The sequence below is a fragment of the Cygnus atratus genome, chromosome Z (assembly GCF_013377495.2).
Source record: "Cygnus atratus isolate AKBS03 ecotype Queensland, Australia chromosome Z, CAtr_DNAZoo_HiC_assembly, whole genome shotgun sequence".
Taxonomy (NCBI): domain Eukaryota; kingdom Metazoa; phylum Chordata; class Aves; order Anseriformes; family Anatidae; genus Cygnus; species Cygnus atratus.
The window spans coordinates 37,769,367-37,791,383 of NC_066396.1; the positions used below are offsets into that span (position 1 = coordinate 37,769,367).

Consider the following 22,017-nt stretch of genomic DNA (forward strand, 5'->3'; position numbering starts at 1 on the left):
CACATTTTAAAAACGTTTATTCACATACCTCTTTTGAAGATACCTGTGGTATATTCAATATACATCTTTTCCCTCATTCCTTCAAAAACATTTAAGCTTTGAGGTAATTTAGGACAAATATAAGAACACTTAAAAAATAAAAGCAAGAGATCAGTAAAAAAATGTAGGCAGGATAAACAGAAAAATATTCAGCCTTCCTTTCACTATGAATAGTTTCAACAGAATGCATTTCAAAAGCAAAATAATCAAGTTACTAAGTCCAAAATTAAGTGTATTTCTGAAGCAAAACTGACTTAAGCAATTATTTCACCTGAGTTTATATTTCAGGGATTGGGCCCACAGAAGTAGAGAAGAAAAAACATCCAGGGACAGATCCAGATCCTACTACCCCTTACACTGAGTGAGATGAAGAGGGAATTTAAAACAAAACAAAACAAAAAACAACCCTAGACTCAAGCCTCCAAAACCGTATGTTGTCGTGCTGGCTCCACGTGGGCAGATGGTCACTCTATAGCAGCATCTCCATTCACGCCTGTCAGCCAGTACTGACGCTGCCAGTATTATCTTGCTGCACAATGGAACCTATACCCAGGGGTACTTTGGGGAATGTTAGCAATGGTGTCCTGCTGTCCCAGAGGGACCTTTCAAGTTTGAGGATTGTATTCCGGAGATGCAAGGCACTTGCTGGGAAGGCCTGAGATGAAAACTGTGAGTTCAGAAGACTGTCCTCTGCCCATTCAAGAGATAAGAAAGGAAAGGCTAAGCCACACATCCCCTGTCAGATAATCCCAAAGGAACTCTGACTTGTAACGTGGCATCTTCTGATACACATGAAGATTGTTCCCTTGGAAAGCATTATTATACCCTCTCATTTATAAGCTATATTGTAAGACTGCAATACTTTAAGTAAGATAATTTTACAGTTTTAAAGATAAGCTTTGGAAATAGGCAGCATAGGTTATAGTTCTTCAGGCTGAATGGAAAAAGCTAATCGGAGTCTTCATCATCGAGGTATTCCTCTGCATTACTTAATGTTCGGACTGTACCTGGAAAAAAAGCAAAGATCTCTTTTAGCTTGGGATAAAAATCAAAGCCTCAAAAAAAAAATAGATTTGCAATGCTTGCAAATCAGTATCTGAGAAAACTGATTTCTATATCACTCAGGGATGCTAGCACTATACGGATGCTGGGGCTGAAGATTTGGATTGCAAAGATAGGGCTAAGCCAGTCACAGCTCCTATGTATATGATGTAGTTTGTCCTCAGTGACCCTCAGGAGCCATCTCCTGGCTTGTTCGGAGCTGTACAACAGAGATGGAACTCTCTAGTTGTATTTTCTGTGTATATTAACTTCAAAAAGGAAAGGAGGGCTGCGTTGGCAGAAGAGTCTATGTAATTTTCTTCCAAGTGCTTACATGGCTACCATTCTCCACTTAAAATCAAACACATTCAATCACTGTCTCCTCTTTCCTCACCTAGATTTTTTTCCTAAGCAAGCATTTCTTAGATCTACTTATTTTATGAGTTTATGCTTTTGAAAAAATGGTAAGTGGAACACAGGAGTACTGAAGTATATTCCCCAGATGTGCAGTAGTACCCGGAGAACTACATCTATCTTTGGGACTACACAAAGATAAACAGCAAAGGCTTTCTGTGATAAATAATTATTTTCCAACAGATTTTCAAATATACAGTAATATGTATCGTATATAATGTATATTATTCTGTACTACTGGGAGCAAAGGATCATAAGATCCTAGTCAGTCATAGTTTTGCAATAATATATTTAAATATTATTAGTATCAAGTGCAGACTTCTGTAACGCACAGAAATGATAACCATGCTATACTAGACTTGTAGAATAAAAATGAGTAAATTTAAACTGACCTGCAGAATCATTTTGATAAAAGAAATTTAAGAAAGTTTTTTCTCTTTAGTAGGAAAAGCAAAGGAAGGAAAGAAACAAGAAACAGTAGAGCCCTGTGTTCAAGGGGCCATGCTTCCGGAAAGGACTAATCCTATTTTCTCAAAAGCAAAAGCAACACAGTCTTTTTGCATTCCCATGGCACAATCTTAATAACTCTCATTTCTTAGAATATACTTCAACAGTCATGTGTACACACATGAATCTGTGTGTAAAAACAAAATCGGACATTTAACTTGTGGAAGTTAAATGTAAGTAACCTTCCTTGGAAGAAAACAAAATATTTTATAGATGTATTGTGATATAAGCCATATCTAAATAAGAACAGATCAGAAAATGGGGACAGGAAGATCACTGAAATAGGACTGAACATCTGAAAAAGAAACATATTTTAACTGACAGATACTTGAAATACTGAAATGTAGAATCAAGTCATAGAAAAAAAGGAATGAATACAAATGACCAAGAAAATACAGCAAACAAGAAAAGTATACAGACCAGTGGTATCACAGAGATTGTAAATGACCAAATTTAAAGAGAAAAACAAGCAAGGAAGCTAATATTGAAACTGCGGTTAAAAAACTAACATCAGCTCTCATATCAAGGCAAACAAGAAAACTGTGTGAGAGTATCAGAGCCTGGCAACAGATGAAGTGACTAAAGATGAAAAATTAGCTGTGAAACAAAATAATTTAGGAGTGAAGCAAATGCACCAAAAGTAGGTAAAGTTTCTAGAAGTTTCTCAAGTTTCATTTTTCACAAAATGAAACATTAATTATTTGGGACATTAGAACAGAAAATAGTCCCATACCAGGTGTCTAAACCAGACAAGAAAAAAATTAAGTAAGTCGTCCTAACAGGGATTAGATAACATTAGAGGAAAAAAAAATATTGAAACAGAGGGAAGTCTGCCCCTGGTTACAACTGCTTTCTTCAGAGCCAAAATTGACAGAAATTGTTTGTCAACATTTTCTAGGAAATCTGGGTATTACCTCTATCAAAAAGCTGATCAGTATTTTTGCTGCAACTGATCATCATCCTTCAAAGCTACTGTCAGATGTTCCATCGTTTAACTCCCACAACTGCATATTACCCACAAGTAATTCCTTCTGTTCTCATGTTTTCCATGCTGGACCTTCAACAGTACAGTTGCTAGACTGCATATCCCACTGGTACAAGTTGTCACTGCCTGTGTCTTTAAGACATTTCTCATCTTATGTGTAATTCACTTAGGGTTTCCACACAAATTTCAGCCTCCTGAAAGTCACAGGTGATGTTGCTTATGTGACACTGAACAATTCAGTCTTTGTTCACTTATTTTAAAATGTCCTTTTTATCTCCTAGAAGCCTTTTGTACACAGACATTGTGCTGTTAGGAAAGATGAACACAAGTGGGAGGCAGTGAGACTATTTTGATAAATACCTGAAAGCATTATTTCTTTATTCCTCCACTGAATATCACTTAGAGAGACATAGGAGTAAAAAATTGTAAAAGGAGCAAGACAAAAAACAAAAGAGGAGTTTCTGCAGATGTTGACTTAGTTTAGAGGAACAGAGAAAACATGCCGACACTGCTTCATTCTCACACCCTGTTCCTTGTGGTATACTGTTCCTAAAGGAAGTTTCCATCCTTGCTTTTCTTCTGAATAGCCCTTACTGTTTCCACAAACTCCTTTGCCTCTTGGTAAGTACGATGGCATTTTGTGTGGAGTCAACCACACCGGATGTGATGAACCACAGGCCTATCATGCCTCTGCTGAACTAACCCCATTCAAATAAACCCTTCCAAACAAAACTCTTAGCCCATCTAGCTCTAGAGCGATTATTACGACTAACAACATGTTGATATTTGGCTGAAATAGCGCGTCCTCTAAAGAGGAAAAAATTATCAGAAGAACAAAATTATAAATACCTGCACTCTGTTTCTTCTTAAGCAGTGAAGCACAAGCTGCGTTGGTTGCCATGTCTAAAGCCAGTTTCTTCTCATTGTTCTTCAGATCTGTTCTTGCCCCTTTATAACAGAAAATTTCCATTATGAATCACTGTCCCAGGTATGCCCTGAGCAATGGTATTAAGACAGACATGAGTTTCAGTACCATGGGTAAAACAGCTCAGAATAATGGACAAGGAGATCTCATCTGTGGACTGATCTGAAGCAGACTAAAAGGTATGGACGGGCTTCCAAAAGCTACAGCTGGCTGGGGAAATTGCTGGCTACTCTCCCTTTCCAAGAAGGAAATGGAACTGCTGTTCTGGGGTTAAGTGCCTAATTTTGTCCACATAGCAGGATGAAATTTAATTTAAGCATGTGAGGTGTCTACTTTCCAAACAGCTGCCAGAATTTTTCTGTAAGGCTTATAAAGTCATGGCAGGTAAGCTGGCTAGAGATTGTAACTGGGTTACAGGAAAAGAGTTTAAATATACACATTAATAAAAATTCAGGAAGCTCGTCTGCCACACAGATTGTTGAAATCTTGGTGAAGATCTTTACCCTTTGCCAGCAGCATCTCTACAATATCTGCATAACCTTTCCATGCAGCAGCATGCAAAGCTGTGTCTCCCAATTTGTTCTGTGGAGTTAGAGGGAAAAGCAACACGATTAAAACACAGCAAAAAAACCTTTCAGCCTGTACCAAGGACAAATAAAATCATATCTACAGTGTAAGGGTCCTACCTGTTGGTTTAACTCTAGGTTTGCTTGGGTAAACAGAACATCCACTATATCTGCAGAGAACAGGAAAAAAAAAAGTTTAGTGGAAACAAAACGGTCTTATTCACATTCACAGTACAGATTTTAGTTAAGATTCAAGTAAAGAGAGATACAATCAGCTAATGAAAATCTCTAACAGCCAGAACATGTTCAGGAATCAACCATTAGTCACCAGTCACTACAACAAAATATGCAACACTTTTTTTGGTCTGTCCTTCTTCCCTCTCCGCTTCTAACAGTTACAGTGATTAGAAGGCCCGCTTCAACAGTAACAACAAAACACATAGCATTTGATGGATCTGAACCTCCCTTATAGTTTTAACTTCTCTTAAAAAAAAAAAATATATATATATATATATATATAAAAAATCCTTGCGTTATTATTTAGCAATCTGTCTAACAAGCCAATCAAGAAAATCAGAGGACAGTTATATCCAATGAAATCTCTCATACCTTTGTGGCCTCCATGGCATGCCCAGTACAGAGCTGTGTTTCCAGCTTTGTCTAAGCCATTGACCCCAACTCGGTTATCCAAACATTCTCTCAACCAGCTTAGATTGCCTGAAAAACAAATTCTGTTTTACTGAGTTTTTTTTCTTTTAAAAGCTAACAGAAACATTACTTAGTTTTTTCTGAAAACTGCCAGTCTTGCCATGAACATATGAGGAGAAAAAGGTATTATCAGAAACAACTATAATTTGTAAAACAACCTGTCCAACTCATAGCAAACATCTCTTCCTCCGTTCTCAGGAGACCTTCAGGTCCCTATACAGCTAAATGGATGACGACAACCATTTCTGCTGTGTATACAATCATGTCACAGAGTGGCAATTTTACCAGGCTGTAAACCAGCTTCTGAAAGCTGCAGAACTTCAACAGATCACTATCTTGCCAGTTCAAGATATCAGATAAACAAAACAGACAGGATAACTTCATTCTAAATACATTATTTTAGCACAAAACAAACAGTCTTAACATTACACAACTAAAATCCAAATCACACTTACCTCGCTTGGCAGCTTCATGCAATGGATTATCAATAGATTCAGCTTGTTCGGCCACTGAAACGAAACAGACAGTACATTCTAACTACATCTGAAAGTGAAGAGATACTTGATTTCTGTACAGAAATAAAACTTGCTATTTGTTCTGCAAGAGACAGTAATACATATTTGATTCACGTCTGAAAGGGGACTTGTGACTGATGGAGTAGTCAGATACACTTCAACTTCCTATATATGGGAAAGCAATTCAGAAAAGAGCTTGTAAAAACTTCAAAGCACAGCATTGAATTGATCAGAGGTTGCAAGGCATTAGGTATCTGGCAATATTTTATCTCAGTTGTTACTTGCCATTCCACAATTGTAATGTTCTTAAGTAATTGCACGCGACTAGGCTTTCAACCTACAGCTTGCCATTATAAGTGAATTATTTCCAAGGGGTCTCTGAAAGATAGCTAAGAAAACCCACTGTCAACAGGCTTACAACTTATTTTACAGAGGTTTTTATTTTCCCTGGAAAACTTACAAGAGAGTTGCAAATCATAAGTGCAGAAGCAATGAATGTAGCAGTGAGCAGACTGAAGTTCAGGCTTATGTAGATCTTTGCTTCATCTCACAAGCTTTAGGTTTTACTAGAGAAGAGAAGCCAACAGTTCCTGGTCACTGTGCTGTTGCAACACAAAAAAAAACTGAACAGCACTGTGGAACAGCTGAAAGTGTGGCTGTGATTTGGCAACTCCTTTTTTTAGTAGTTTTTAGGTGAAAAAGCTTGTGACTGCTATGCGTACAGACAAGTACAATCTGAGACTAGTAGGCTCTCTATGTCCTTGCTCTACAGCTCGTTATCCTAGGCAGGGAGAGTATAAGAGTATGTTTCTCAGATCAAACTGCTACTACAATCAGATGCAATGCAGAAATATAACATATTTCAATTATCAGAAACAGAAGTCTGAAGACTGTCATAACCTCACTACACCATTTCTTACTTCGGTGTATATTCCTCCCATAATGACTTGTAATTGCAACATTTCATGTTTCTCTAACTGTGAATAAAATAAAATATAACTGCTAGATTCCAGTATTTCATGTTCCAAAAGTTTGTGCCAGCAGTGAACAGAATCCTAAAGCAGAGCAGGAGAAGCTGGTCCCACAGCGGACAGCCATCACATAAGCAGAATGCCCTAGTGATATTTAGTAGTGCTTGTAAAGCATTAACTTTCATAAAGCATAACACTCTCTTAGAAACCTAAAAATAATTTTGTCCTTATAAAACTGTCAGAAGTTCAGTAATAAGTATTTTTAATGCAGATAACACTTGATTCTGGCTTCATCAGCTTTTCCATTCAGTCTTTTCAGACATGTTCCTTCAAGCCCAGCAAGTGGAGTACAAGACTCCACCAGAGCCTCAGCAGTTTCATGTCTGTCTCCACCTTCCTCAAAAAGGTTGCAGAAGAACACGAGGAGATATCACTGTTTCAGTAGTTAAGACTAAACCTAGGCAGACCTAACTGCGATGACCAGTGGAAGCAAACTTATGAAGATTTTGTACTCTTTGTCTAAATTGGAAAACATGTTCCTAGCACTCTTCACTCTTAGGTTCTGCATAGGTTTCTGTTCTGCTTACACATTCAATTTTGCAAATACATGCACACAGACACATCCCTCTGGCCTAAAATCAGAGCAGTTGAGGTTGGAAGGGTCCTCTGAAGGTCATCTAGTCCCATGCCCCTACTCAGGTAAAGCCACCCAGAGCAGGTTGCCCAGGACCACGTCCGGACAGCTTTTGAAGACTGCCAAGGAAGAAGACCACACCACTTCTTCACAGGAGAGGTGCTCCAGTCCCTTCATCATCTTTATGGCCCCTCACTGTATTTGCTCCAGTAACTCCATGCCTCTCTTGTACAGGGGAGCCAAGAACTACACACAGCACTCCAGGTACAGGCTCACCAATGTTGACGAAAGCTAAATGCTGCTCAGATAATTTTTGCAGTGAAATACTGGAAGCAAGTTTTCCAAATTGATAGCGGCTGATTTTATTTTAAATACAGCACATTCAATGTCCAAAAGAAATTTGAGTGCAGGTAAGCACCTTTAAACTATTCTTGTATATAACAGCAATCATCTCTGGCAGGAATAGAGTCAGTCTAGAAGTCACAAAGTTTTTCTGCAAGTGAAATTGTACACTATGGTCCCAATAACTGCACCGTAGTCTTCTACTCACATAATTCTACTAAGTACAGGTCAGGGTGGGGAACCATATAGCATTGCTACCATGTCTCCTGGTGAAGAAGGGACAACACAGAGCAACCACACAGTTACCAAAATACTAACAGTTCTGATGCAACCTGTCACGTGACACTGCTACTCTGCCTGCATTTCCTGGGTGGACTCAGAAGAATTGTGCTGTGATTACAGTACTCATGGCTTTTCAAAATGATTTTAGTTGAATGTGAAAAAGCAATTTCTATTCTGTCGAAACAGGTATGTTTAATGTTGGTGCAATCAAGAAAACATTTTCTTCTGTAGCTGAATAGGTTTGTTAAAAACCAACAAATGTCAAACAAAACAACCCTATTTCTTCTGCAGGGGAAGAAAAAAGACAAAAAGCAACAAAGGATATCTACAGAATTGCTCATCTGCTTTAGACTCCTGTCCACATAAAGTATTTACTTAACATTCCAAATATTGATAATTTATCTCTGTAAGAAGCCACCCAGAAGCTCTGACAGCTTCTCAAGCTCCAAGTTATGAAAGGATTTGCGTCCATCATTAGATTTACTAAAAAAAAAAAAAAACAAAAAACAAAGAAACAACAACAACTTAAAAAACAAAACCTCAAACCAAAACTAATATACAAACAGAAAGAATTCAGCTAAGACACTGCTAATAAGATCTTAAAAGTTGGAATACATTCACTAAGGTTATAAAAAATGTAAGTCTATGAGTTGTGTGTATTCTGTAGAATCCTCCTTTATATCCATGTGTTCTTCCTGTCAAAACTAAGAAGATCTCCTACTGTTACATGCACACTTAGAAACAAATACTTGGCAAACTCACGGCCTGTATACTGCTGATGAATAGTGGTAAGTGATATTGCAGAAGTATTCCAAAATACTCTGGTAGAGTACTGTTAAATGGCAATATTGTTAACAGTGTCTGAAAGTAAGTGTATCAGTAATTTTCATTTGGCCATTTCCTTTGATTGTAAATGATCTTACTAAATGAAAATATTCTAGACATTACCATAGTTGCTTGGAATTAGTCCAGTTCTTCCTTTGCAAGTTCCTTTCCACCAGTTTGTATCACTCTGGAGAGAAAGGGGAAAAGAGATTAGGAGGGATATATTGCATCTCAGAAGTATATGGTCTGTATGGGATGTGTCAGACTCACCATGTCTGAGATGTAAATGATATCTCCTTCTTCAAAGTACAGTTCATCTGGCTTAAAAAAATAATTAAAATAAAAGTAAGGGTAAACAAAAATCTGGGTGTGTGTAATTAAGTAAAATAAATACCTGTAAAAAGCAGAGTCTATTCAGCGTTTCTTTCAAAATGACAATAGTTCTAATTCTGTAGATACTAGACAACTGCCTGCCAGTCTGATACTGTAGTTTGACTTGCCTGCAGCTAACTTTCTGGATCTGTCATCTTCCTGACTGCTAAAGAAAGACTGTGGTCTTTCCAACTGAACACTGTGCAACAAAAGCAGTGAAATATATCTTGTGTTAACTTCTTCCCCTTTCTTGGCTGGTCCCAGTTCATCAACTCTCTCAGTTCTCAATTATCCTTGTTGCCTTTGGAAGAAAAGAAAAGTCATATTTAAGAACCAGTATCCATCAACACACTTTTTCAATGAAAAGTAGTACAGCAAGTCTGACAGTCCAACCCTAGCAGAACTAAAGAAACGTTATTATAGAGAAGTTTTAAAATAAGCCCCTCCAAATCCTAAAATACAGGTATACTTACCGTTCTGGGTTCAAATGTATATAGGGCTCTGAACACTTTAACCTGCCCTAAAAAAAATAATAAAAATAATATCAATACCATGCTTTCTAAACACTGCATACACATACAGCCCCCAAATCCAAGTAAATTCCTTTCCTTAACCCTTAAAACTTCCTTTCCTTAACCCTTAAAACTGCTTGCTGAATGAGTTTGTGGTATGAATTTATCAATGAAAGTGATGATGAAAATACTGAACTCAGCAGCATGATTCTGAAGGAAATGGGTCAACTGACCAGTCCTACGCATCTAACGGTCTTCATGGCTAACCATGTAAATCAACTTAAGTATTGCCACTGATTTCTGAGATAAAGTGTAGTTCCAGTCATTTACTCACCCATGCACTCATATATTTGTATTTTTTTTAATAATGTCAAATTCTACAGAATTAAGGAAGGAATAAGGAAACAAAGCAATGACTGATGTCTGTCCTATGCTCCCACACTTGCAGTCATTATTAATCAGAAAAATAACACAATGGCACAGAAATCATTGCAGGACTTGAAGAAAAATGACACCTAGTCAGCGAGTCCTATTTATGTAATGTACAACTTATAAGGTATTCTGCTTATATGCTTAAAATAACCTATAGTGTTTACAATTCCACTGAGTAAGCAATGTTTATTTTAATAGGGCAGTTTTAAGAGACTCTTAGCAGCATCCAGGCCCGGAAAACGTAACTTTAGTACAGAGAGGCAGAAATTTAACTGCATTAACTGCAAAAGAAGCATCCCTATAAACATTTAAAAATATTCAATCTAGGTGCATTCTGAGCACACAACACAGAAGGTATAAGATGGGTTCAGGAGAAGAAACATGTACATTCCATAACTTTATTAACTGGACTGCTGAAGTCTACTGAACTCGATGGAGAAATATACAAACTGTTTTGTTTACTTTTAAATATCACAATTATGTAAGTAAGCCACACTGTACAGCAGTTTCACATGTTGTACAGACTAACTTATAATCAAAGCAGTTCTTTGGTTTATGAAGACAATGTACTACTTAGAAAAGGCTATTTTATGTGTTCTGTCACTGATGAATTTACTGCCCAAGATTCCCACGGTACAACAAAGTGTAGTTACGCAGACTCTTGCACAGTATGTTAAGGTGTAAATTATGTGGAGAGAATTGAGCAACAAAAGAGTAAGTTTCCCTATCTCTTAAGAATATGCCCTTATCCTTCTCTAAAGGAGAAGAGGCAAAAAATGTCTTGAGATACTTTCTTGTTAGAGGTACTCTTTCTTACCCCGGCATCTAATAGCTTACTGACAGGAGTTTTAGAGTTTAAGCATTTTACAGAGTTAACTTAAGGGCTCAGTCTAAATATATATATGCTGACAGGCTTGAGAAAGAGGGATGGTACTCAACTGTATAAGCTGCCATATTGATCAGTCTGCGATTTTGATCCATATGCCGAAGTCTTGGAGTAGCTCTTGAAAGACATCTTCAAATAGAATCATAGAATATCCCGAGTTGGAAGGGACCCATAAGGATCATCAAGTCCAGCTCCTGGCACCGCACAGGTCTGCCCAAAAGTTTAGACCATGTGACTAAGTGCACAGTCCAATCTCTTCTTAAATTCAGACAGGCTTGGTGCAGTGACTACTTCCCTGGGGAGCCTGTTCCAGTGTGCAACCACCCTCTCGGTGAAGAACCTCTTCCTGATGTCCAGCCTAAACTTCCCCTGCCTCAGCTTGACACCGTTCCCACGGGTCCTGTCACTGGTGATAACAGAGAATAGGTCACCTGCCTCTCCACTCCCCTTCGCGAGGAAGTTGTAGACTGCGATGAGGTCCCCCCTCAGCCTCCTCTTCTCCAGGCTGAACAGGCCGAGTGACCTCAGCCGCTCCTCATACGTCTTCCCCTCTAGGCCCTTCACCATCTTCATCGCCCTCCTCTGGACACTCTCCAACTGTTTCACGTCCTTTTTTGTACTGTGGTGCCCAGAACTGCACACAGTACTTGAGGTGAGGCTGCACCAGCGCAGAGTAGAGCGGGACAATCCCTTCCCTCGACCGACTAGCAATGCCTCTAGATGCTCTCGGGCAAGAGCCAAGGCACAGTCTATGTTTATACAGGGACATCTATCAATGTGTAACTGCTAAGCAAAATATTTCTCTAGTCCTCTCAAGCTTTTTTTGTGGCTAAGTATATGTAATGATATATCCATAAAATTGAACTGTTAACTTTCTTAATTACCAAATGCATGCAGACATTGAAAATACTATTTTTCTTCCAGTTTGTAACTATATCCCATGCTTCTCCCAGATCTTTATTTTTTTTCTTGAGTAATACCATTGGAATTCTCTCTCACACAGCAGCCATTACTTAGACATAAAGGGTTCAACACTTTACAGACCCACGCTCCAGAAACGAAATACCTGTACTGTGGCAGCAGCTAAAAAGAACAAAACCTCTTCTCTATTCATTACATGTATTGAAATGATGAAAAAAAACAACCAAACAATAACGTGTCATAGACACAAGAGTTTCAGAATGAAGTGTCCAAACTGTGGCTAGTAGTCAATTAAAAAAACAACAACAAAACATATGGAGAAAGAACAAGAGATGACAAACCAGGATGGGTGACATAAAGGGGTGGGTGGTACAGAGTACTGTTCCTTATCCCAGGGTTTCTTCCACAGATGACAGTAAAATGCACAAAAGGACTGCATACTATATACTTTGATGACTTTAACCATCACCCACTACTTTTCAAGGTTCTACTTAAGTAAAAGGAGAAACTGGAGACCAAAAGGGAAGAATAACAAATAATAAAGCAGAAAAGATAAGGTGGCAGAAGACAGGGAAAAGCAAGAAATATAGATCTTTGTACAGTATGCATTTCCAGTAATAGTGTACTACACACATACCCACAGTTTAACAGTTTTCTAAAACTGGAGAAGAACAATGGAAATACTGAAGCTGATAAAAGCACTGTTGAAACGTTTTTTTAAACTAAAGGCAATTTGTTTTCTCTGTATGTTTTATTCTATACAACAAAAATACTGAGTTACTTCCCCAAATGTTAACTCATGGCTTCACAGTACAGCACGTTCTAGAACATTTCCCTCTGATGAAGTACAGATCTGCATCTAAAAAACAGTAAGTCTGGTAAACTTTAGTTTTACAGTACTTCATACAGAGTTAAACACTACTTATTACTGGCATTTTCAAATTATCTTTTAAGTTTTTCTTGATAAACAGACATTAAGCCTGTTTACATTGCTGCATTTAAGAGCAAAGAACAATATGATTTTAGCACTTCACAGTCTGGGAGATTTAAAATAACAAAATACAGGGACTCAAGGGGCATATTAAATTAGTACCCCTGTTCTGGAAATACCAATAACCTGTTTTTTACTAGGCACACGAGTAGCCGCAATCACTTGAATACAAGTACTTTTATCTAGCAATGCACATCCCCAGGCTTGCGTACAAAATTACATCTTTCCCTGGCTGGTGTCCTCTGGAATAAGCACAAAACTAGAACATGCCAGAGGACCTGCTGTGCTCCTCTTTACTACCCTCCTTTCACCACTAACCACTTTGTAAGATTCCTGTAGGATGGAGATATAAGTTATTAGCACTAATGTGAATTTGCCGAAGTCAACTGGCTGCACCTCCTAAACAAGTATTTCTAGAACAAAATAACCAAAATACAAAAGACACGTGTAATTATTTTTTTTTGAGGTTTCAAGGTGTCAGGCAAACATTAGCAACTTTGTTATCAGCATAACTAACAAAGGCAGTATCACTTCTAAAAATAAAAAATAGAAGCACAGTGCCGAGATACGTCCCATAGTAACTGCAGGGACAAATCTGAACAGTCCTTTTCAGTTCCATACTTCAGCCACAAGTCTGCCTTTTCCCTTTTCACAGGATTTTTATTAAGCATCTGCAATACAACTATCTGACAAAAAAGGATAATTTATTACACATACTACACAGTCAAGTGAACTCAGCATACAAAACACACGTCACAATTTACCAAACCCTCACCCAGCAGCAGGACAAGGTGAGTCAACCTAAATTCCTCTGAATTCTTTCTGATAATTTCTCCTACAGAATGCTTTTATCAAGAAAGGAAACATGCAACTCAGATTTCTCTTAACAGTTGAGTAACAAATAACACTCATGAAAGTAAAGAAACTGTGGTACTAAACAGTAACAACAGTTTAAAAATGCAGCTTCTAACATATACTGACCTACACAAGACCTTTATTGGGTTTTCCAATGCAAAGTTTAATTTTTTTTTTTTCAAAAGACTAGAAACTTTGTTTCCTAACAATTTTGATTTTAATAGCAGTATCATTAATAAAAGGTTGTTTTCAAAGAAGCGCTAAGTGTTCTTGCAACAAATTTAGTTGCAACAGATTTAGTTTCTCTCAGTAATCCTCCGCCCCCCCACTTCCCTTCTGTTCTTTTACCCCAGCTTCTGAATGCCATCATAGACACCAGCATTAAAATTCCATTCAACTTGCACCTAAAGCATTTTCTGCTTTCCTCTTATTTGCTTTCACCTGTGAAAGAAAGAAAAGATTCTTGCATGACATTACTTATTTAGCCATCTGAGTGAGGCCAAACTTCTAGCACCAAAGGGGAGGGAAAACAACATCATTAGTCATTTTGTATTACTTCTTCAGCAAAAACAAACAAACAAAACTACCAATAACAAAAAACACACAGTACAACAGCTTCCTGGATGTGAGAGTCATTTATTTTAGTTAAAATAATCATGATTATAAGCCAATCAAGGCTTGGCTCCAGTGAACCAATACAGGTCTTTTGCTAGAATTTTACATCCCGGTTCTCCTGCCAGAGACAGACACAATAAATTTCACTGACTGATCCAAACAACTTTTCACAAATCAGATATTGGTCACGATGGAGCATCTTTTCATCGACTACATTTAGAGTGAGTAGCACTAGACTACCATAAAAATCAGAGTAATTAACTTTCTTTAGACTTTCTTTAGATAAAGACTCCCTGGGTATCACAATGCACCGTCAGTGCCTGTAACAGAGGGAATGGGATACTCTCTGCACTGTGGACCATAGTCTTCGGCACACAAATTAGAAAACTTCAAGTCCATCAACTTCCATAAGAGTTCAAGCTAATTCTCAGCTAACTGTCACCAGCCATTAGCTGGCGACCATCCTCCCCTTAGACCATCCTCCGAGGCTGCACAGACATAGTTGAGGATCAGGGAGAGTCTAGTAGCAATTTGATTAAATCAACTAATTTCAATCCCCACCTGTAACAAATTGACCGAAAAGAGAAAGTATGAATAAGCCCTGGGGCAGGGGGGAAAAAGGGCAGGTTCAAGGGCCTATGCAAGTTTCAGATTCTCCTCCCAGAACACAAATTGTGCATTTTGATACACATTCAGATGATTTTCTCTGAAGCATGAGAAATATCTTCTGCCTCACAGATTGCACGCTGTCAAAAACAGCGTGTGCTTTCTCAGCGTTGGTTTAAGACCCTACAAAGGAATTACACAACCTGGCAACAGCAGCAATTGGAAGCCACAATGCTTTTTGTTAAGAGCTGGCATTATGGGAAAACTACAGATCAGGATCACTTGTGATATGCTTGCACTTTGCTTTAACAAGGAAAGAAATGCTTGTGTTATGATAATGCATGTGTCTTTGGAAACATGCTGTTTTCTTAGAAGGACATTAAGTGCAGATGGAAACTTTCTTCCCCTGACTTTTCAGGAACAGGAAAATAAGGTGCTGTTACACTCAGTCAAGAAGGATTAAAGAGTGGGAATATGTTTTACAGAACTGCTGCTTGAAACCTGGTATTTTGCTCAAAGATTTTTGCATAGAGACACAATGGAGTACAATACAGCATTTAAGGACCACCTTAAGACAGACAAAAAAGTAGAGGTACCAATATTTAGAGAGCCATCTTCCACTTTCAAACAGCGCTCTGTTAGAAAGGAGAAGTGAACAAGGGCACACAAATAGGAGAGAAGGGGGAAGGGGGGCATTAAACCAACAAAAAAGACAGGGACTCTGTTTAGGGATACACAGAAAAGAATCCAAAGGGCAGAGTGGTACCAGCATAGATGACAAACTGGGGTAGCCCAGCAACAATCATGGACTGCACCCATCAATAATTGGAGCAGAAAGAACACACAGCATTTGTTTACAGAAAATTAGAATTAAGAATATTCTCAGTGAAGATATATGTGGACACATTCACTTTGTGTTTGATGCATACAATTTCACAGATTAATTTTGACCAGCACAGTTTGACGCTTGTATCTTCCTCTTCTTAGCAGTTTAATTTTTGCAAATACAGAGAATGCCTTCACTTGCAGGAAGCCTGTTTGTAGCCCCACCAAGCTGCTTGCAGTAAATGGAGGGTCTGGGGTCAGAAACGAAAATTTAGCATTCATGTTGGTGCTGTTTAATAGTTCTGCTGATGTCCGCCCCACAGCCTCCCACCTTCAAGCTCGAGGCTATGGCACAGCTCCCCACACTCATATGCCCATCTCTCCCTAGCTGACAGAAACCTTTCTGTGACTACAAAAGGGATCAGTTTGAACCAACTGGCTGCTGAGACCTTAGCGTACCACTCAGGGTGTATTTTCTGCTCCTGTGACTCCTGTAACTGCCACAGCTCCTACTTCATCTCAGTAACATGAAAAGTACTTGACTGTGATTCAAACTAAATATTTATATTCAGAATTCTATTTTTAAGTGTGAAAGCTACTAGCGGCTGCAAAGGCAACAGACCTACTTTAAGGCAGTGAGCCGTTCTGTTACATATGTTTCCTTCTGCCTCCTTTCCTCTCAACTGGAATTATTTTAAATTGTAATTTCCTTGGGACAAAGACCTGTCTTTCTCTGTAAAAATGTAAGTATTATGTGGACTCTATGCCAGGATCAACAAATCTTACCTTATCTGGAGAATAAGAAAGTAAGAAAGGTTTCTTTAAAATATTAATATAACATTTTCAGGTCCTGAAAAGCTGTTGCTGCACAAAGTGTAAGGCTCTAGTCAAAAAAGTGTAATCACAGAACACTGTTTAAGGAAAAAACTAGCAGAAGTCAATACAGCTTGTCAGGTTCAAAGGATTTATTAAGTTAATTTTGTTTACAAAAGTTACATCAGACACAGAATGTTTAAAAGGTTAATGAACTCTAAAAAGAATAATGTAGTTTGAGACATCAATAGAGCTTTTGAAAGATGGAGGAGAAACCCTACCCTTGCGTAGTGCTGACCTAGAAGAAAGCTTCAACTATTCTCCCACTCCACTCTTTTGTATCTCCAGTGGCAAGTCTAAATAGAAAAACAGGCCTGAAAACAAGAATGGTACAAAGAGCCTCAGCAGGAAAGCAAAATGAGGAGATAGCTTCTTTGAAACCTAGATTGTTTTAAAGGAAAAAGTCGCAAAACAATAAAAATTAGAAGCTTCCTAAAGCCACTAAAAACAACCACGGCCCCTTACTCAAAGGTTAACCACACTCACCAAAATACTAGCTCAAGAACTGACAAATGTATCACACAATTGACTCAAATCTACTGATCACAAAACCCCCTCTTCACAGAGAAATCCAATGCACTGTTCGTGCAGCAGGATTATTAGAAGCGAAGAGTATTTTATCAGATAAAAATCTCTCATGTACAGAAGAAAACCACATTTAATGCTGTAATTAGTATTCTTCCCTTAGCACGTCCTGTTTTGCACGTTTTCAAAGCACTGTCTGGCCTTCCAGCTGTAATCTCCAACAGCCCTGTGATGAACACTCTCACTGTTTTAGAAATGAGTATTTCACTACACGTACTTCTCTACCACTGGCTGCATCTCCTTCCATCTCTGTCTAGTTTGCAGTGTTGTTTTTTTTTTTTAACATTTCTTAGAGGACTGCAGCAGCCAAAGTCTTGTTTTCTATCTGTCTTGAATCGTAACCGTTCAGTGGCAAGGCAAGCAGGCTTGCTGTCCTCTGAGACAGGCTACAGACCAGGTTACAGTCTGGATACCTGATAATAATGAAGAAAAATTAACACAGCCTGATCAAATGCACTGAGAAGACATTCCACCATCTGCAGCCTAGAAGTTGGGAACAGATATATCAGTTTGTAGCAAAAGCTACAGGAATTGTTTCAGGACATGCAGACCCTATATTTATGTCTTTAAGTTGCTACATTTTAATGCCTTTTACCCCAACAGATCCAATGACAGTATTAAAAATGTAACTGGTATTACACACAGAGCAAAGCCAGATATACAAAATATTTTGGAGTAAACTAGAAGACAGTCTCTTCCTGCCTTGGAATTAAATTAACACAATAGCTTCCGTAAGACTTTCTCTTTTCAAAAAGAAGACGTTTTTCAAAAAGACTTTCATTAATTGACCCTGAGAACGACTACTAAGAAAGTCTTATTCTCTTCCTCTTTCTTCTTCTGCCATTTATTTCTACCCATTTCCTTTTGCTGTGTCAAGCAATCATGTGGTAAACCAGATCAGCAGGTTCATTATAATGTAAGAATAACCTAACAAAAAAGTGTTCTGTAGTGTCAGAGCACCAATCCAGCTTGCCCTGTCACTAAACAGAATGGAAAAGGGATGGTGGAGGTGCAGAGAACCTGCCTTTTGATGGCAGCCTGCATTTTATCAGATCAGTCTTACCACAAAACTGTATCCCAGTAAACTCACGAAGAATACCCAACATTACACATAAAACACCAGAGTTAGTGTTGTAGCTCTGGGAGGTTAAATAGTTTAATTCCTTAAATTCTTTAAGAATCTTAACTTTAACCCATCTTTCTGCAAATCGACAAACTGAGTTACCCACTCTAGACGATTTTTTTCTTTGTACATATTTGGCTGTTAAAATAACACCACACCCTTTCAGAAGCCCACGGATTTCCTCATACAGGTTTTCAATGGCAGACCACAAGGGCCATACTTCTATTATTGCCTTATTTTCCCTATGGGTAAGTTCAGTTTTGAAAGATGCTTAGCAGATTAAAGGGCAGAGGAAATTCTTCCAAGGGTGGAACTCCGCATTCAGAGAGCTTTAACAGATTTTGCTTCTGCAGGTAGGTATGTAACGATGGATTAAGAGTTCTAAACCAGTTTTGCACTTCCTTTAAACAAATTCAAAACTTACAAGTTGTTAAAATATTTGGTCAGGTTGAGCACTGAGGTACTTTTGGAAAGCATTAAGATGTATTAAGAAGAAAGGTAAACCTAAAGGCTTAAATTTTGGCAGACGAATGTACGCTGACTTACAGTAAGATATCTTTACCCTGAGGTTTAAAACTACGCCACTTCTAATAACTTTTTCAACACGTTTTTTGGAAAAAAAAAATATGTATTTTTTGTGAGGTTGTGGAAACCAACTCTTCACGAAAGGCGCCTGAAAGGGGCTCGGGACAAGAACTCCGCCTCAGCGCGCTGGCAGGGGGGTAAGGGCGGGCGGCAGGGCGCCGGAGGCTCCCCGGAAGGCTGCTCCCCTGCCTCGGCCGCAGGGCGAGCCCCGCACCACCTCCGCCGCAGCTTCCCGGCCAGCGGGGGCCTGACGGGCCCTTCTCGAAGCTTCCCCGGCGCGGCCACGCCGCCACCCCCGCGGTGCCCAGCCGAGGAAGAGGAAGGCAGCGGGCGGGCAGCACGGCCCCGCGCCCCCTCGGCGGGGCTCTGTCAGCCGGCACCCAGCTGCTCTGCGGGGCGGCGGGCGGGCGGGCGGGCCGCCGGGACCCTCGCAGCTTACCTGGCTTGGCCGGTTTCGGCGGCGGCGGCTTGGACATGGCTGTGGCCGGCGGGGCGAGCCCTCTCCGGGCTCCCGGCGGCGGCGGGGACGAGGAGGGCGAGAACGGGGAACAGAAGGAGGAAGGAGGGAGGGAGGCACAGAGGTAGGGAGGGGCGTGCGCAGCGACGGTGCCGTGCGCAGCGCCCCCTAGCGGCGGCCGCGTGGTGCCGTGCGCAGCCAACCCCTGCGCGCCGAGGCCCCGCCCGTCCTCGCTCTCCCCCCCCTCGCCCCGGCGGCGGTTGGCGGCGGTTGGAGCGCGGGCGAGTACCGGCGGCAGGCGTGAGGTGCGGGGTGCTCCGTCCCCGGCGCGTGACGGGGGTTCGGTGCCCCGCGGGTCGGTTGCTGCCGTGCGGAAGCCCCGCGGGCGGGGCGGTTCGCGCTGGCCGCTCTGCCGGTGTCCGTAGGCGGCGGTTAGCGTGTGGTGCTACGCCCGGGCACCGGCGTGTGGTGAGCTGCGTGAGCCCTTCGGCAGCTCCGCGAAACGGGCGTGCGGGTTCGGTGCCCGGTCTGTGGTGACCGAGGGGAAGCGTGGTGTGGCCGCTGGTGCTGGAGCGCTGTCACCGCGTGCCGTTAAAAACAGGGCGAGGGCAACGGCTTGGGGGAGCTGGAGTGAATCTGTGTTCTGTTTAAAGGTGCTAAGGCGAGGTGGGTAGGCTAGCGTTGGAGTTCCGTGTTGCAACACTGGAGACCAACGTGCCTTCGTAATTTGGGCTACACGTTATTCTGAGGAAGAGTTGACCATTTTTTTGTCGTCATGGTGTTTCTTTCTCATGAGGTGGGATTAACTTTTTGTGTAGACAGTGACGTAAATTTGGGTCCAAAGCTCGGCACCTGAGGCCAGATGTTAGTTTGTAACATAGCTTTTTTGTGGGTCAAAGGCTAATCCTCAACAGCACAAATCTTACTGAATTTCTTTAATAGCATTGGGTTTTCATGGATCAAGTTTTATCATATCCTGAGAACGGGCAATATGCTTACACTCTCTAAATAGACAGTCAATACCATAAACATATCATTGACCTTGAGAATTACTAGATTCTTAGAAAACCCTTGCACGCTGACTTGAAAAGCTTACCCAGTATGCAGCGTGATTGCAAAACTATGTCTGTCGCACTGGTGATGACTCTTGCACTAGTCAGTACATCCTCATTTTTTTTCTAACAGAGAAAACACACAAAGCAGCCATGCAAAGATCACAGTGCAGATCTGTGAAACAAATGCAAAAGGCTAAACTCTCAGATTCTGTGTATGTCTAAATCTTACTTTAACAGAAATATTGTGTGGTTTTACTTTCATTTTGATGCCCTGTAATGGTCGTTTGTCTAGTATAGCACAGATAACTTGTTCGTCAGGGATGGTGTTACCTGCTCTGTCCTATCCGATTTTAAGAGTCTGACTGAGAGGACAGAGCAGGTGAAAAATGGGGTGATTGCGTGTGGTTAAGCACTTATTGATTTGTGCGTGCTCTTGGAAAATAATGTTTGACAAATGCTTGACAAAGTCTGTAGACTAGTGCTACTTCCAAGAGAAACACCTGTTCTGGAAGAAAGTTCTGGGTTAAGAGTTAGGGAAAGACAGGATTGTGTCTTTTGGCAGCTCTGACATAGGAAGGTGTTCAGTCAGCCCTTGCTACCTGTCCTTCTGCAACACTGTAGCTTTGCAGCTAATTGGATGGTAAACTAGAAGGAGTTCATTTAGCTGAAAACTAATATTCATCCTTTCCCTCCCCTTTTGCAGAACTGTTTTTCAGCTGGAGTAGTTTTCCGCTGCAGTGCACCTTGGGCTCTGCAAACAGTTCCAGAAGAAAGGTTTTTGGAAAAGTTAGGGAAAGATAGAATTGCGTCTTTTGGCAGCTAACAGCTGACAGCTAGAGCCGTAGGATAGGCTTCTCGGCAGCAATAGGGACGTAGGTGGACACATGCGGCCTGTTTTGGAGTTTCAGTCTTTGATCTTGAATCCAGATTGTTCTGTGGTGGAGCAGATGAGGAACACTTACGTGATCAGTGCTGTTAACTATAATGAGGGAATGGTGAGTTCTTACGCTGCCAAGACCAAGATTGTAAGAGTCTTTGGACATACTCTGTTATGATCCTTAAAGAATTTTTGAAACATCTTTCTTTCCTCAGCATATGTCACCAGGTTCTTTTCTAAGTTTTTTGTTTGTTTGTTTTGCCACGGCAGCATCTATTTATGTAGTCCTTTGGATAGAGTTAATGTTTGAGCTAGTGATTGTGCTTTTCTTCAAGGTGGTACTTCTGTGGTAATCAATATTGGTAGAAATTAGTCTCTCAAAGTTCACCTCAAATTATTAAAATACTGCCAAAGGTAAAATGCACTAAAGTCTGTGATACCTATAAATTAAGAGTTTTAACTGGGTTGTTATTTTTGACAGTGGAGAGGAGGAACTGAGGAGAAAAGCTATGAAAATACTTGTTGTTGGCCTCGGAGGGTAAGTATTAGCAAATTAAATTTCCTGTACAGCTCAAGACTAGTCTTCCTTGCAGAATGAATTGCGGTATAATTTCTATTTCTGAATAGATAACTTGTGAAAATAGATTATAAATATATCATATTATGGTATTTTTTTATTGTGTATAACTCTTA

At 40.1% G+C, this 22,017-nt stretch overlaps 2 protein-coding genes across 6 annotated transcripts in view; one reads left to right on the top strand and one right to left on the bottom strand.

Annotated features, from left to right (window-relative positions):
* Positions 1–19,564, bottom strand: OSTF1 (osteoclast stimulating factor 1). 2 transcript variants are annotated; one of them, XM_035558529.2, is made up of 10 exons: positions 19,375–19,564; positions 9,600–9,646; positions 9,025–9,075; positions 8,878–8,941; positions 5,641–5,694; positions 5,087–5,194; positions 4,598–4,647; positions 4,415–4,493; positions 3,836–3,934; positions 1–1,046 (listed from the first exon to the last, which is right to left on the bottom strand). In XM_035558529.2, exons 1-10 carry the CDS (start codon positions 19,409–19,411, stop codon positions 988–990), a joined length of 648 nt encoding a protein of 215 aa, XP_035414422.1. In that variant the 5' UTR covers positions 19,412–19,564; the 3' UTR covers positions 1–987. The 2 variants fall into 2 exon arrangements, with proteins under 2 accessions (XP_035414422.1, XP_050572228.1); XM_050716271.1 differs by lacking the exons at positions 9,600–9,646; positions 19,375–19,564 and adding an exon at positions 9,149–9,238.
* The window catches only part of NMRK1 (nicotinamide riboside kinase 1), a 16,150-nt gene continuing 7,470 nt past the window's right edge, over positions 13,338–22,017 (top strand). The window contains exons 1-2 of one of the 4 annotated variants that reach the window (XM_050716270.1): positions 13,338–18,703; positions 21,806–21,862. In XM_050716270.1, the coding sequence (XP_050572227.1) occupies positions 18,618–18,703; positions 21,806–21,862 (143 nt within the window). In that variant the 5' untranslated portion in view covers positions 13,338–18,617. Of the gene's footprint in view, positions 18,704–19,558; positions 19,698–21,349; positions 21,443–21,805; positions 21,863–22,017 lie in introns of those variants that run through there. The other 3 variants (XM_035558526.2, XM_035558527.2, XM_050716269.1) reach the window with 3 other exon arrangements.

Excerpts from the sequence above, each read along its gene's own strand:
- OSTF1 (XM_035558529.2), bottom strand. The coding sequence starts at position 19,411 with ATGTCCAAGCCGCCGCCGCCGAAACCGGCCAAGCCAG. Across the intron at positions 9,076-9,599 it reads ATACATTTGAACCCAGAACG|CCAGATGAACTGTACTTTGA; the intron begins GTAAGTATACCT and ends TATTTTTTTAAG. Across the intron at positions 5,695-8,877 it reads ACTAATTCCAAGCAACTATG|TGGCCGAACAAGCTGAATCT; the intron begins GTAATGTCTAGA and ends GTTTCGTTTCAG.